Source organism: Labrus mixtus, unplaced genomic scaffold (genome assembly GCF_963584025.1).
Source record: "Labrus mixtus unplaced genomic scaffold, fLabMix1.1 SCAFFOLD_28, whole genome shotgun sequence".
Lineage (NCBI taxonomy): Eukaryota > Metazoa > Chordata > Actinopteri > Labriformes > Labridae > Labrus > Labrus mixtus.
Genome location: NW_026870158.1, coordinates 1,226,223 through 1,243,064, shown reverse-complemented (window position 1 = coordinate 1,243,064; position 16,842 = coordinate 1,226,223). Strand labels below are relative to the sequence as shown.

Below are 16,842 nucleotides of genomic sequence, written 5' to 3'. Positions count from 1 at the left end.
ATATGATTATGCTTGCTTACAACCAGATGTGAAAATTACTATATAACCTTAGTACAATATGTTTATTGTCTTCATGTGAGTCTTCTTCAATATTGCCATGTTCATTTTGTGAACTATGGTCTGATATAACGTAAAATACAACATATAGTTTTTTTTTGTTATTGTCAAGTCGCTACAGTGACCTGTCTTCAAGAGATGTAACAATGAGCATAAATCCTCCTGTCCAGATGTTGTCATTTATATTGCCAAGAGAGGGGTGAACTTTAAAACTCAAAGCTTCAACGCGTGGACGGAGCGGCTCAGTGTATATTTTCCAAACAGGATCAGGTAAAAAGACCCATACAATAAATAAAAGTATCTATTAGGCAGATGAGTGATTGACGGCAGTGATACGCTCATGGGTAAAGAGACAGAGCTAGATGGGTCATGCTCTCTAGGTCACATAATCTATATTGCAATATTATATTCTCTGCCTGTAAAGCAGTCACTGAGGGCTCAATTTAGACAAACTTGAACACAGTATTTGAGCTTTACACCCTGAGCTTCAGAGGGAAATGTGAATATGATCAATGAAGTATGGCACTCAACATATATTAACCACACAACCTTTCCAGAGCTATGCAACTTTTATTTGATGATGGTCAGTCAGGTAGACCCAAGTAGCAGCATTGCCACTTGAAAACAAAATACAACAGGGATGTAACAATCCAACTTTTTTTTACCCAAATACCATTTCATGTCAGTATGTGTTGGTTCATTTGTATGAGGCTGTATTTTATGTTTACTTTATCTGCTTCTTTGGTAGGTGGAGCTTGTTGGACATTACATCACTTCTCTGTTTCAGAGCTGGATTGAGGGCCCTTTGGCACAGATTGGACCTATTGTCCCCGGGCATGGACCCATGATATGTGAGGGGAAGCCGTGCTAAGCTGACATAACACTGACACATCAGTGAGGCCAGGGTGACTGGGCTAGAAAGACTCCAACTCATACACATGAACACACGCTTTCTTGCATTATCCATTCTGTATATTTCAACAGAAGTTTCTTGTGAGATTTGTGCAGTCAAGATTCTGCTAAAAAACAATGTTGATTTGTTTTTGTGTCATGATTAGATGCACTTTGAAAGACAGAGTGTAAGACTGCCTTGTCTTCGGTGGTTCTTCATTGACTACTAAACAGTATGCTGAACATATTCATGACTTGAAGCCCACTCAACACCTTTGCAATCACCGAAGCAAATCCTTTAAAGGAAGAATATGCAATTTTTCACACTTAAAGGTAATAGAAATCAAGTATATCCTCTGAAAATAACTCTGTGAGTCATGACTGTCTACAATGAGTATGACACCCAAACCCGCTGTCTATAATGCTTTCCGAGCTTTCCGAGCCGTATCTACAGTGTGTTTACGGATGGGACGGCCGGCTCGCTCATCCCCTTGCACATAAAAGTTGTTAAATTGAGGGACTAGAGAAAACAAAAATAACATACTGTACTCCCTGCTTGTTAGAATGTCACGTAAGCCTTTTTAGATCACTTTGTGTAAATTTACATGCAGTGTGAAGATACGAGCAAAAGCTAGCAAAAGCTAGAGTCCTAGCACTAGCATGCTAACACAACAATGCAGCGCGAGTTGTTTTGGATTCATGCTGGTGCTCAAGGGTGACATCTACTGGATCAAAAAGTTGCATATTATTCCTTTAAAGCATTACACAACACAGCCTTTGTCTTTTTTACCAAAAGATGGACTAGCATAATGAAGTCAGTATTGTTTTGTTGATTCTGGGATCAGAACGTTTTGGATGCCCAGTGTGTCCAGCAAGTTGTCTCAAAGGTGGGGACTTGCTCTCAAAACTGGACTTCCTCTGAAATGCAGACTCCAAATGTGCTAATCATTTAATCCCCTTCCTGCCTGTGGGATCTTTTCTTCCCTGTTTGTAATCCTAGAGCAGAACTGGAACATCAGAGATTAGTGTGTGATCAGGCTATTACTGTCCACTGACCTGAGCTGCCACAGTACTCCAGCTTTGTCTGGCCTGGCCAGTCAGACTCATTAGGTCGTCTGTCACTCACAATATTTAGAGTTTCAATTTTACATCTGAGGCTTGCTGGCTGGCTGGATCATTTTACTTTTCACTATACTAAGAGAATTCAAAATAGGTTGAGGCTTTGCCTGAAAATATGTAGTTTATGCCTACATTATGATCTTGAATTGTCTTTTAGCTTGAAACCAAATATTAAATATTAAGTATTTCTATCAGGGTTCTGTTTAATTCTACCACAGGAATTTGTATTGTACTGCCAAGGGATGTTGTTCTCTGAAATCTAGATGGTGGACTGAAAGGAACATATTTAAACAGTGCTCTAGTTTGTTTATGTTCAGTGTTGCACAATTGACCTGCATTGGTTGAATTCCTTGGGCCATGCACACTTGTGCCTACTGTCGGCAGTAATTTTACAATTGTGGGTAGGAGCATTTTTCTGACTGGGATAATTTTTCAGAATTTAAAATTGCTGATTTGTTGCAGGAAAAAGCACAGTACTGTCTCTTAGCATAGTAAGGTCTTCAAAGCATTTACATTATGTAAAATGGATCAAAGTAAACCAACCGAAATACCAAGTTTTCCAACATGACCAAGCAAGGAAACGTCAAACTATATTGTAAAACAAACTACAAATATAAACAAACTTTAAATAGGGCAGGGTTATTTTAGCATTATGAAAAAAAATGTATGAAGTTTTGGTATTTGCAAATGCTTTAAGTGCCTAGAGCTATTTTTAATTGTGCAAAGTAATTTCAAATGTAAAGTCAAAGAATGTGGTCGGTAGCCTTTTTCAAATTACAATTGCACAAAAGCCCAGCAACAAGCTCCGCCGTCATTACGCCTTTGTTCTTTCGTGATTCCCGCAATGGCTAATATAGGTGTCCATGTCTGTGGTTTCATGTTGAGTTATGATGTAAAGTAAAGTAATAAAGTTTATTCATACAGCACTTTTCACAGACAAAGGTCACAAAGTGCTTTACATCAACAAAAACCAACAACAGCATACATACAATAAAAAACGAGAACAAATGAGTACGTCATGGACAACATTATAAAAACCTGATACAACCAGGAACAATAAATGGCATAATAAAACATAGATGAGTAGGTACACTGAATGGACTTGATTACCCATAGGTCTGTCTAAACATTAACATTTTTAATTGTTTTTTAAAAGACTCAACAGAGTCAGAAAGATGTAACGAGACTGGTAGGGAATTCCAAAGGATTGGTGCTATGGACTGAAATGCACGATCCCCAAGAGTCTTAAAATGTTACAGAAGAAAGACCTGAAAAGAAATAGCAGGAGTTCCACCCACACAACAAGACATGGACACACACTGTTGTTTTCCCCTGCTGGCTCTGCCGATCCTGTCTTACCCCGTAACGCCTCTGTTACTACTTCTGATATCCTTTTAGGCTGTGGCATTCATATTGAAGGTGAGATGTCACAGTTACAAAAATATCACACCATGAACTGGCAGTCTGAATAGGGCTAGTGATAAGCTATAAAACCTGTAAACCCACAAGGAAGTATTTGTCTTCTCCAGTTTAGTAACTTTCCCTCTTTGGGTTATTACAGTACAAATGCTCAAAAATTATGAATGTATTTCAAGTGGACTTCCTTGACTGCCATTTTGTCATTAGTACCTGCAGATAAACATGGTAGCAATAATGCTGTCCCTTGTGCTTCATGTCACTTTCATTTCGATTATATTGACAAGTGTCAAACATAGAAAAATTGTTCAGCTTTAAATCCTAGACTAACTTTTATTTCAGTGTTCAATATTATTAAAACAGCACTTTAATGGACAGACAGGTAGAAATGTTGTCAATGTAAGGTTTAAATCCCCACTTGCACAACTCTGTCAGAGCTGTCTGATGACACTGACCTAACAAAAAAACTGTAAACATTGAAATTCTTCACATCTCTGCCATATCATGTCAACAAAGCATTTATTTCTGACAGTTGTTGCAATGGTTTAAAGATGAGAGATGTTTTCCTATATCATTTTCATTGATAAACCCTAATAATCCATAATATTTTGCATCCACGGAACGATGTTCCTCCAAAACACCGTTCAGTTTTGCCCCCTTGTTATTGAAGATTGAATATCGTCAAAATTAGATGAAACAGAAATGTCTGTGCAATTTTGACTTCTTTCTTGCCGTCATTTAACATTATCTGCTGCATTATTCACAAAAAATATATTTAACAGATTAGATGACATTTAAAATGCAAATGTCCATTTGCCTCCTCGTCGACAAGAACGATGAAAGTAAGACGTGCAGTGGCAGATTACCGTCAATGTGTTGTGTTTTTCTGTCTCGTATTTTTCCTGTTCTCCCCTCCCCCCTGTTTTCTCTCCTTCCTCTTTGTTTGCCTGATATGCTTGATCCTCTCCTAGGTGCCGTGCCTCCTCCCAGCGACAGCAGCGATTCTGTGATTGGCTGGTTGTGTTGGAGGGTGGGACTAAAATGTTGCTTGTGTTGAATTTGTGGCTGGACGGGAAGCTCTGTCGTCAGTTTCGGTAACAGCAAGAAGACGGTGGAGAGGACGTGGCTTGTCAACGTTTAAAGCAGCTTTAGGGCTGTGGAAATAGCCTATTGTTACACTTTTAAACACTGGGACTATCAAGCCAAACGAGGGATATATTATAATTCGCCCTCCTACACGGAAAAGAAGAGGAATAAGATATTTTTGTTCGCCGTCTGTGGCCTTCCTGTACAGCCCTTTGTTTTTTTTCAGTGCTGTCCTCGAGCAGACGACCAGTAGCGCCCCCGTGCGACCCAACGGGAAAGAGGTCGAGGATAGGGAGCCCGACGAGCGGCCGAGCTTCTAGCCTCCTGAGCGACGTGGGGCCCCAAAGGTCATTTGTCCGATGCGGAGTGAGGATGAGTCCCGCTCTGGAAGCCCTCATGCAGGCGGACGGGTCTCCATATCCCGGAAAAGGGGTGATGCTTGAGCCCTTCGTGCACCAGGTGGGAGGCCATTCCTGTGTGCTACGATTTGGGGAACAAACAATCTGCAAGCCCCTCATCCCCCGGGAGCACCAGTTCTACAAGAGTCTCCCTCCAGAGATGCGAAAGTTCACACCTCAGTTTAAAGGTAAGACCTCTGTCCATTATCTGAAAGGCATTGTCAAACAGTCCCGTTTAAACTGCTCATCTTTAATCCTGTCTTTCTCTTTCCTTGTTAGTGTGTTATCAGCTTCCATTATAGTATATCCTTTAGCATGTTTATACTTTGCAAAACATCTGTTAATGTGATACGAATATTATGTTGTCTTGGTTGGAGTGATGTGTAATGGATTGATACAAGGGCTCAACGGATACCTCAGTGTATACTAGCCTACAAAAAGAACATATGGACATTGCTATTTTGTGACCTCATAACGTGACTCGTGTACAGTTTCACCTGTGCTGGAGCAATTGGGAACCACCATGTTTTATTGATGAGACATTGTTAAAGGGGGAGATGGAGGGGTTCAAGTAGCATCCAAGCTGATGGCCTGGAAGAGTAGCCAGAGTCCCTTAAAGCGTGGTGTCTGTCTTTCAAGATGGCTACTGTTTCAGTATTAGTGTCCAATGCAGAAGCAAAAGTAATCGCAAAAATAAATGGGACATATCACGAGGAAAGGTATCTCTGGGGTCTTGTTTCAGGTTCATAACAGGAAACATGGAGGCAGATGCACATTTTCTCCTACACACATTCTTTTAATGGTTATATTATGTTCACTGGTTGCATCCAATCCCACAGTATTTCACAGTTTTAGCCACAGACAATGACACAGACTTCTTAAGACGCAATATGACGGGGGCAAGATGCGCATGTGGTACCTGATCCTCAGTAATGCAGCGTAGGGCTATAAAAAGACCAAAAGACCACTGATGAGGACTGGGATTTGGAGCGAAGAGAGTAGAGGTCTTCTGAGGTACTTTGAATGATCCACAACACTCCTCATTGTCTCAATTTTACACAACACAATTAGAGATTCAGTTCCACTGTCAATCAAATAAACTCAGAGATGGAAACAATGAACAACTCTACGAACACTGCTTGTGTATCACATTTTTCACTAATTCACGAGCAAGTCTCTTGAATCAAGTCAGAGAGACTCTTAATTAGTTCCCACACTCTCTGATGACAGTGCAGCTCTTCCATAAAGACACAGTGAGGAGGTGGGGCTTCCTGCAGGCTGATGATGTCAGTGCACATGACATCAGCCAGGCCACATGCTACATAGGTAGTTGGATGCTGGGTCCTCAGGCCAATCATGTAACATGCAAAGCACTGCACTGCAATCTTAAATATTGGTTCTGTTTGATGCAGTGGTTTTGGGGTTAATTTTCTATGCATTTCCGTATGTTATAAATTATACTGTACAAGAACTACAACCTTTATTTGTGGATGCATATATTTTGTTCAACTTGGACACTCCATTCCTATCTTGGTCACTTTCTCTTTTTCTGTTTCGGCTACATCTCTCCTTCCTGTCTGGTTAGTCTGTATCAGCTGCTGCAGCCATGTTGTTTATTCTCAGTGCGACACCTCCCCCACACTGTACAGAGATGTGCATCATTCAGGCCCTTCTAGGGACTAATAGGATAGGGCCTGGGGATGGCAGTCTGCAAGCCTGTTTATGAGTCATTAAAAACTGTTATTAACATGTCGATATTCTGGTCCATTTTCAGTTGTAAAAATTGTTTTGTGGTTCAACAAAATCACTAATTGTCCTGTTTAATTTATGAAACTGGCTGTCACTGAATCATAGCATATTATTTCTGCACTGCTTGAATTCTGTATTATGAATGTATTTGTTTTCATGTCGATGATTGGCAGTTGCTTAATAAATACCATCCTCATTATGCCGTTTTATGCCTTGCGTGGTATTTTGTGTCTCTCGTGTTCTGTATATTGAGTCATATAAACACAGTTTATGCACAATCAGATGTGACAAACTATCTTTCTTTGTGACTGTATTGTTTCTTTTTTTCATCTTTTGTGACATCTGTAGACTCAACCTCCAGTGTACAAATGGCTGTTATTATCTTTGTGGAGATGTGTTTTGAATGTGAATTAAACAGATTTGTCCGTCATGTTCTAGGTTAAAGTTATTAATCCAACCTATTGTTAATACTACAAAGAATAACCTGAACTGGTGCTTCTTTTCACCCTTGCTCAGGTGTGGTTTCAGTCAGTTTTGAAGAGGATGAGGAAGGGAACCTGTGCCTCATTGCCTACCCCCTCCACAGTGAGTTGGGGGACCTAGAAAACAAAGACCCTTCAGCAGACTGTGAGCCCAAGAGCAAGATGCTTAAGTGGAGCAAGAAGAAGCAATCCACTTTGCTTCTGGAAAATGACAACTACAGTAAAGAGAGAACTCGACACAGTCGCAAAGAAGACAAGATCATAAAGTAAGGCAGATTGTTTTGGATGTCTGATTGCTTCAGTTAATAACCACACTGTTATGACCTAGCTCTGTAAGACATGCACTGAATAAATCCTGTGTTGTCATCTTTGCAGCTACAACCGGGATGAGACGCAGCAGCAGCAGCAGGCAGAGGTCCTCTACTTCAGCCTGGAGAAAGGCAATGTGGTGCCACAGATCAAACACAACCCCTGGAGCCTAAAATGTCACCAGCAGCACCTGCAGAGGATGAAGGATAATGCAAAGCACCGTAATCAATACAGTATCCTTTCATGCTTGCAAAGCACTGCCTTGGTGTTTAATTGTTATTGAGAGGGATGAGTCGTATATGTTAAACTAAGCATGTATAGCCTTTTTTTTTCTCGAGTGATCCTTGACCGGTGTCACAGAATTTATCCTTTTGGAGAACCTGACATGGCGCTACACATTACCATGTGTCTTGGACTTGAAAATGGGCACTCGCCAACATGGGGATGATGCAACAGAGGAGAAGAAAGCCCATCAGATACGCAAGTGTCAGCAGAGCACATCCGCCTCTATTGGAGTTCGAGTTTGTGGCATGCAGGTACGTTTACGCCTGAAACACATCTCTACATTGATGCTTTTTTGTCCTTGTCGAGCTGCAGTTCTCATGTTTCTGTGTGTCCTTCAGGTTTACCAGTCAGATTCAGGCCAGCTGATGTTCATGAATAAGTACCACGGGCGTAAGCTGACCCTTGCCGGCTTTAAGGAGGCCCTGTACCAGTTTTTCCACGACGGACGCCGCCTGCGTCGAGAGCTATTGTCGCCAGTGCTCCGCAGACTCCGGGAAATGAAAGCTGCCCTGGAGGCCTGTGAGTCCTACCGATTCTACTCCAGTTCCCTGCTCATCATCTACGACGGTGATCCTCCCAGGACCCCCACTAGACCAAGACACCGGTGTGGGGAAGAAGGTGATGAGGATGAGCCCTCTGATGATGAAGAAGAAGAAGAGGAGGAGGAAGAAGGTGCCTATGGTTTCCCACATTCCAACTCAACAGGGGGCAGCGGCAGTGTGGCTGCAGGAAGTAGCAACAGCAGCAGTGGGCGCTCATCTAACAGCACAGGAGAGTTGAGCAGCCCAACCGTGGATGTTCGCATGATTGACTTTGCTCACACAACCTGTCGGCACTATGGAGAAGACAGCGTTGTGCACGAAGGACAGGACAGTGGCTTCATCTTTGGCCTCCAGAACCTAATCACCATCATTTCTCAGCTTGAGGATCACAGCACTGACTGAGGCTGAAACGGAACCAACCTGGTCTAAATTTAGCATGGGAATAGCTCTGTGGCTGAAACCCTGCTTACCCTACGTGTTACCTACATAGGGGTCTGAGCCTCCTCTGCTTGGAGGGAACCCCAGACACCTCGGGATCTGAGGGGGAGAGTCTGTGTGGTGGTTACCTCTCTCTCCCTCACCTGCAAGAGGACAGGGCTGTTAGGGCCCTTACTTGCACTTTCCTCTTTTTTGGTTATACATGGTAGGCGATATTTGGGAGGTGGCGGTCTTTCTAAAAACACAGGGACTCCCGTAGTATCATAGTACTTACCCCCCTCCCCGTTCTGCTTTGGTACAGAGAAGTTTCATTGTTAAGTTCTCTCTGAGAGAGAAAGAGCGAGGCAGAGATCATTGAAGCTCCAGTGTAGTTCTAGGAAACTGACGTGGTGCTTTACCTGTGACATGAAATATGTTTTTTTTAAACTTTCTATTTGGATGAAGTTTGGACTTACTATCCCCCCAAAGTACAGCACATTATTGAGGGGAAGTTGATTGTACAAGCTGACCTTGGCTGGCTGGGTCGGCAGCCTTGTAGCATTGGCAACTTAAGATTCGGAGAAAGACATTTTGTGTTTATATGAATGTCTCTGAAGATCTCGCAAAAAACATGTTTTCTCAACTGGGCGTTCTGATTTTTTATAGTAAAACAAGAACATTTAGGTTTAGAAGAAGGGATTTGCCTACTCTCAACAGTCGCCCTCTCCTGTACCCTTTTGCCTAATAACAGAAGACTTTTTTTCAAATGGTATAATATCCTTGTTTGTCACCTGTGTTTTTGTCTGACTTTTTCCTCTTTATTCCTTAAACTTTGACTAAACAAAGAGAATATATTGATTTAAAACACTAGCTATAAGACTTTAAAGAGACTATTTATTTGAAAGGATTGTTGAAATTAAAAAAACAAGTGGAAACAGCTACATTCCATATTACCACTCTAAATGTTCTGTTCTAATACTGACTTTGATTTATTTTATTATTGCAGGAGCTGATACCTCTCTTGTGTACTGTGCGTTAACAGTGTCTTGGAAAATAAAGGCATTCATTTGTGGTAAAAACTGTTGGTGTCCACTATGTGTACATTCTATGTTGACTGAACAGGGAGTCGCAAAGTGAAATGAAAGTTGACTGGAATACTGACACCATTTCTGTGAATCCAGCTGAGGGTGGGACTGAAGGAGGCTGTGTTTTGGAAAATGTGACACATCCTTTGTGTTTTATACTACAGAAAATGTTGAGTGTTTCCCACGACCTCACCTTCCTTTACTTTACACTAAACAACTACAAATAGCACTCTGACAAAGTCCCTCATACTTCACGTTTACAGACCTCTTTAGTTAGCAAAGAAAAGATCAGATGCTCAAATAATGATGGGCTGTCTTTGTGTTTCAAACAAAGTGAATTGACCAAACAGATCAACTCAATTAAGACCACCCATTAATCATCATAATTTAAGTCCATTGATCTACTGAAAGCTCACTAGTAGCACACAAAGGCGAGGGAACTGAACAGGTTGGATAAGAATATTTATTTCCTCTGCACTGACCCATAAGGTTGAGCTTTTACGCATATAAGTGCTGTTGCTTAGACCTCCCAGTGATGTTACAGACATAATCAGTCTGTAGGATGTGAAAAAATTTCCCAATTACCTGCCATTAAGAACAAAAGATTTGTGCTGTGCTCAGGACAATTTGTTGTAAAATCATTAAAACCGCTGGGATGAATTCTCATTTAGAAACCTGGAGGTACATTGTGTTCCTCTGTGTAATTGACATAATTTAAATCTGATCCACAAGGAAATCTCTGCCAGGAGAACAGGCTTTCTATTCTCTGGATTTTTCTTTGTATTCACAAATAATGTGAAGGGTTGCAACCCTCAGATTGCATGCGTCAGCACTATTTGTTGCTAAGCAGTTTAGTTGGAGTATTTGGCCTGGTTGCCATTCAGCCGTGACATCGGTGCCTGATCTGCCCTGGTCCTGCTCACACTTCAAACAGGAACAAACTGCCGGCTGTAATACTAAGGAGGAAGTATTACCACAGAGCACTTCAAGCCATGACCATCATGGACCAACAGCTCCAAAGCAGGAATCTATGACAAAGATTTGTTCAACATACTGTTTGAACCCTAAACTCCACAGCAGAAGGTGCAGCCTGTCAAAACGAGCAGCTTGGTAGTCAGCCTAATCGACTCTCCAAAAAAAGAAAGAATGTGACCTAAGGAGAGTAAGTTAACACTACCACTGGCTGTGTACAGCCTAGAAAGGTGTGTCACTCTTCTTCACCTTGGCAAACATGCCTCACATGAAGGGTGGGGTTACTATTGACAATTTTCTGTCAGTTTCCTGTCTTCATTCCTGGAAAATGCATGATGTGGGAATAAGGTTGGGTGTATAAAGTGTGGGTTGGTATAATGGGTAACAGCAGTTATTTAACAGCTACAAACTCTAAATGAGAATAAACAATAAATATAGTTAATGTTAACTATTAAATACTACTATTAAACTATTGAAATAGTCTAATAGAGTCTTATTTTCAAGTTTTTTTGGTGTTTGTGCAAGTGCAATGATGTATAGTCTATATTAGAAAACAGGACAGTCTGGTATGTTAGCTGACAGTAAACAGAGTGCAGGCCCTCAGGAGCTTCTCGTAACACTTCCCTGATGAACACAGACTGAATCAGATTCTTCCGATTTCACACATACCCATGTCTATGCTATATTCAGTGAGAAGATAAGTTGTACTTTTTACTTTAACCCTCTGAGGTCTAAGGCATTTCTGTGCCTGATCTCCTTCTGTAAAAAGGCATGTAAAATGTCAACAGAGTAGTGCATAACTATGTAAAATACATCGTTTTTTCAAGACAATCTGGGGAATCAGAATGCCTACCCCCAAGGATGTCAGAGGAAGTTCTAAATAGTTATTTTAAATAAATGAATATACATTTCAAAGATATTTGTTGAAATAAATGTAAAACAACAAGAACTATGATGTTTGGCTTCCTACATGGAAACTCCTATGTCTTGGTGATCAGGGAAGTGATCAGGGGTCAAAAAATGTCACAGATCAAAAACACTAGCCATTTATTTGACAAAATCCCATGTTGTCTTAAACGTTAATTTTGCCATTACTTTTAAAAATTAATGTCTGTAGTGATCCAGGAGTGTTTAATGTCCCTCTGGAAAGTCAGGAAGTGTGAAAAAAGTATTTATTCAAAGAAAAGAGAAATCTATACATTATTCAGAGTTATTTTGTAAAAAAAATAGCACAGATCTACTGTAACAAGAATAAGCTGAATAGGATGAATCCATTCAAATAAGTTCTATCATGTGTATTTCTGTGCTGAGCACATACTGTGACGTCTGTTTCAGGTTGCACCGGCTTTTCATTGGTTCTTACATTCTACAATTCTACAATTCACTTAGCAGACACTTTTATCCAAAGCGACGTACATCAGAGAGCAAGGATCTAGAAAAGAGGGAACAATGTCAGTAAGAGCAAACGATCAGCTTTAAGTCCGATCTGCGACACAGGTGCTGACAGGAAGTGACCAGGGGCAGAGCACAACATTGACGGCAGTTCTTGAGAACTCTAATCAGTATAGAAACCATCTTAAAATTGTCGTTACCAAACAAAACCATCATCATTGCTATCATCATCATCATCATCATCATCAATAATATCAAAACCATCGTCATCATTAAGGTTGTAGGTATTCATGAAAGAGTTGGGTCTTTAGCTTTTTCTTAAAGGTAATGGAGTTTGGAAGTTTGTTCGGACCGGGGGGCATGTCAGCTGATGTCAGCTTGTCAGCTGATCGCAGATACAGCCTTTGATTGGTCGACCGACCAAAACAAGTTGGCAGCCTCCTGAGTGAGCTAACAGAAGTTACACTCAAATTTAAATGTAAATCATTACGAATTAAATTCATTTTTGGGAGGATTGGATCTGGATAGTCACCAAATATACACAGATCTTCTAAGTCGGATGTCACAGAAATACAGTTTATCACCGGAAAGCCGATAATGTAAACACAACCCCTTTATTTCGAATACAACAGCGCCGACTAAAGAGGGTTAAATATCATCATACAGAGTGCAATCCGACATTACAACAAACAATGGTTAAGTGTTCCATCACAAGGCATGCACCTACTCTTTGAACCAGTCTTATTCCCTTTTTTGTTGGGCTCTGACATTTTTAAGGACTCATCAGTTTTCATGCTGTCTTCATAAAAGAGGCAGTTTAGGAAAGGCACGAGAGCCACCAGATGAAACGGATTATCATTTCCTGTTTACTGATCTAAAAATAGTCAAACCTTCCGAACTCATCTGCAACAAGCTGCAAAACAGATTTAGATGATTATGTTTGGATCCACAATATGCTTAGCTTAGACACAAGCTTTTAGATGTCATTTTTTAATGATGAAGCCAAACATTATTCATTTAGGAGAGATTTAGATTAAGGAGAGGCAGCGGTGCTCTTTCTCCTGTCTGTGTTGTGTCAATGATGTGTGAGACAAAGCCTTGGTGACAATTTTTTTTTAACAGTACTTTGAAATAAATTACACCTAATGCTAAATAAATGAATGCCGCAATCTGACTTTTACTACATTGACCATAAGAGCACACAGGAAAGAGTGAGTGAGATGTTTGCGTTTTCTGTATATGGAGCTGTCTGAGTACATGGTGAGTTTGTCATCACAGCTCAGAGGTAATGAGAATCATATCTGATTGTTTGATAATTCCTCTGGCTACCTAAGCTTATCTATATGAGGCCTCAAAACACATTCTGTTACAGAAATGATCTTGTGTTGCAATACAGAAGCCAATTCTCACTGAAGTTGGATGGAAAAAAATGTTATTCTGCATTGTAGCACACAGTCACAATCTCACTGCAGCAACATCAGAGAAGTTTGTGATCTGAAAGAAAGAGAGTAGCTCAAAACCGAAAGCCCTCATATGACTTATACATAAAAAATGTTAATGCCTTTTAAGACCCGTGGGTTAATTGTTATCATGTAACATGTAATTATTTCGACCAAGTTATTTGGTTGGTCATTCATTAGTACTGTTAAAAGTTCAACAGCACTGGGTCTTTTATATTTCATATCACTCCCCCCCAAGCTTTCAAAATATCTTTACCTAATGTTAAAGCAAATGGTCTTCTTTGGATTAATAAATCACACCGGCCAACAATACTCATCCCCATATGCATGATCAATAGAAAAAGAAGAAAAATGCCTAGCTTGTACAGAAGGTTCAGGAAAATGGGTAACACTTTACAATAAGAAAAAACCCCTTAACAGATGTCTCTTGTTATCATTAATTAAGGGTTTACATGTTAAGCCTATTAACTAATATTACTAAATGCTTGATAAAGATGTTTATTTAGATGCATGTCTTGAGGTTCACAGCTAAGTCATGTCATTAAGACAATGCAGAAGCGTCAAAAAGACAGACATGCATGTGAGGTTGCCTTGGATACAGCATTCCGGTACACCTCTGCTTTTTTTTCTCTTTAACTCTTACTTTCTTACTGTTTTTTTCTCTTTGTTTTTATTCATGTTTATTTAAAGAGGTCATATTATGCCATTTTTGGGGTTCACATATTTAATCTATGTACCTACTAAAGTATGTTCACAATGGCTAAAGGTCGAAAAAGGTGTCTGTTTTCATGTACTGTCGCTCCATTCACCGGCCCGCTTCTGACTCTCTCTCTAAGGCTCTGAAGTGCCCACGTTCAGGGTCCCCACGTGTGCCAAGTCTGATCTGATTGGTCGGCCTGTCGGCTCTTTCGTAATTGGTCAGTCACTCAGCACAGTTCTTGGAAATGCCATGCCCCTTTTACCATATTGGGAATGCAGCTACTGTCTCCGAGGAGAGCAAAAACACCGGTATACAAACAGCAATGACCGGTTTTCAACTTCACCAATCTGACAACGGAGAGGAGGAACAAACACAACAACCTTTGCCACGAAGGCATGAGCACGACGTTTCAGTGTTGTAGGTATTTATTTTGCAGCCTTTTCTGATGTAATATGTGTGTAATATATGCTAATCGGGTAGCTTCATTGCGTTGTTTAAGTGTAGGCTAAGTGTGGAAACTGCAGCTAAATACTTACCAAAGCAGACACCGTGTGCTGCAGAATACCATGATAACTGCCACCCATCGTACTGCGCGTTCTGCCCGCTCGCCTCATAGACTGTAAATATTACGTTCGCCTGCCTGGGAGCTGGAGTCTGACGTCACTTTCCTGCGGCGTCCCCTTTGCCATTTCGTTTTCGAGTTGGTTTGAATTATGATCACTTTTTAGCACAGCAAGTTTGAAAACGAAAAGCCAAAGACCTTTTTGTTTTCATTTGAATTATGTCATACAAAATGCATACATAGAGAGTAAAAGTATAATGCAAACTGGATGACTGAATATTCATTTTAAATATAGGTCAAATAATGCATCTAATATGTTTCTGTTCCTGTATTTTCATTTTAAAATGAGCTTTTTCATTTGAATTTTGATCACTAATCGCTTCCATAGTTACCTCTGTGTCTTTTTCATATTTTTCCTCCTCTTCTTCTTTTTCGTCCCTGGGCTCCCAAGGGCTTTGTTGTTGTTGTTTACATCACAGCCATTTATAAACATGATAATAATCCGTACGGTCAGTGTCACTCACTTCTAATAAGTCGCCTGCCCTCCTCCTCCACAACGAGCAGGTAACGAGCAGCTGTGTTGTGATCAGCCGCGTCAAGCAGGAGACAAGAAAATAGAGCCTTTTTAAATGTGATAGTTGTGTTTTCATGGCTTCTTTTGTATCATTACTAAATTATAGCATGAAAATTATATTAGATAAATAATATTTAATTATAATTAAATGCATTTTCCTTCTATTTCTTTTTCTTATCTTCAACTTTTCTGCCGCACTCATTTGGGGCGCCAGCGGTGCCCCCTATGGATGCTGGCACCCCTAGCATTTGCCTATACTGCCTATGCCACGGGCCGGCCCTGTTAATAGCATCCTTAATAAGGATTAAATAATGTATTAATTAATACCGTAGTTAACATGAACACCCTTAATAAATGTTTACTAGATACATTAGTTAACCGTTAGTAACCATTAGTTAAGGCTTAATAATGCCATAACTAATGTTAATTAATGTACCCTTTTTGTAAAGTCTTACCGCGTTTCTTGTCAACTGTCCAAGCACAAACAAATTACGAAACTATTTTTGTTGGTTGGGCAAATTCCAAGAGTAAACAAACATGAATCCGTATCCGGCGCCGCTCTGGGTGGCTGCTTGTTACGGCAGCTCCGACCCCCCTCGTTATTGTTTTTTAGTTTATTTTGTTAATATTTACTTTTTGTTGCAGTAACTTCGCGAGTAACTCCAACTCCAAACAACAAACATGGACATTCTTCTTTTTGGAGTATTGGTGCTGTTTTTCTTTCTCTGTGGACTCTTTAAAACTTCCTCTGGAGACCCATTCAGTCATGGCTCCATTGTTTACACCCGTGAACAGCTGGTTGCGCTGTGCCAACCTCGGATACATCCAGCCGAAAGACCGGACATCCCCGCAGAACTACGGAGGAGGAGAAGGGGATGCAGAGCCGGAGTGAAGTGTCGGGAAAGGAAAAGACGGTACAAACCATCCGTGCCGTCTTTAATTATGGGGAATGTAAGATCTCTCCCTAATAAGATGGAGGAGCTGACGGCGCTCACCCGGCTTCAGAGGGAGTACCGAGAGTGTAGCATCATGCAGTTCACAGAGACATGGCTGAATGAACTCACTCCAGACGCGCTCGTAACTTTGGAAGGCTTCCACCTTGTCAGAGCGGACCGGAGCGCGAGGGAGAAAGACGGGGGAATAGCAATGTATGTGAATGAGAGGTGGTGTAACTCTGGGCACATAGAACAGCGCTGCACTAAGGATGTGGAGCTGCTGGCTGTAAGCATTCGGCTATATTACCTGCCGAGGGAGTTTTCACATGTGATCGCGGTGACTGTTTACATCCCCCCCTCAGCAGACGCTGCAGCAGCCTGTGAACTCATCCACAGTGTAGTGTCTCAGCT

The 16,842-nt window shown here is 40.9% G+C and overlaps 1 protein-coding gene across 1 annotated transcript; it reads left to right on the top strand.

Annotated features, from left to right (window-relative positions):
- The first annotated feature begins 4,557 nt into the window (after positions 1-4,557).
- LOC132964702 (inositol hexakisphosphate kinase 2-like) lies at positions 4,558-9,830 on the top strand. Its single transcript, XM_061033660.1, has 5 exons — positions 4,558-5,155; positions 7,233-7,464; positions 7,574-7,740; positions 7,868-8,043; positions 8,131-9,830. The coding sequence occupies exons 1-5, from the start codon at positions 4,942-4,944 to the stop codon at positions 8,734-8,736; spliced, it is 1,395 nt and encodes a 464-aa protein (XP_060889643.1). The 5' UTR covers positions 4,558-4,941; the 3' UTR covers positions 8,737-9,830.
- Positions 9,831-16,842: the final 7,012 nt, after the last annotated feature.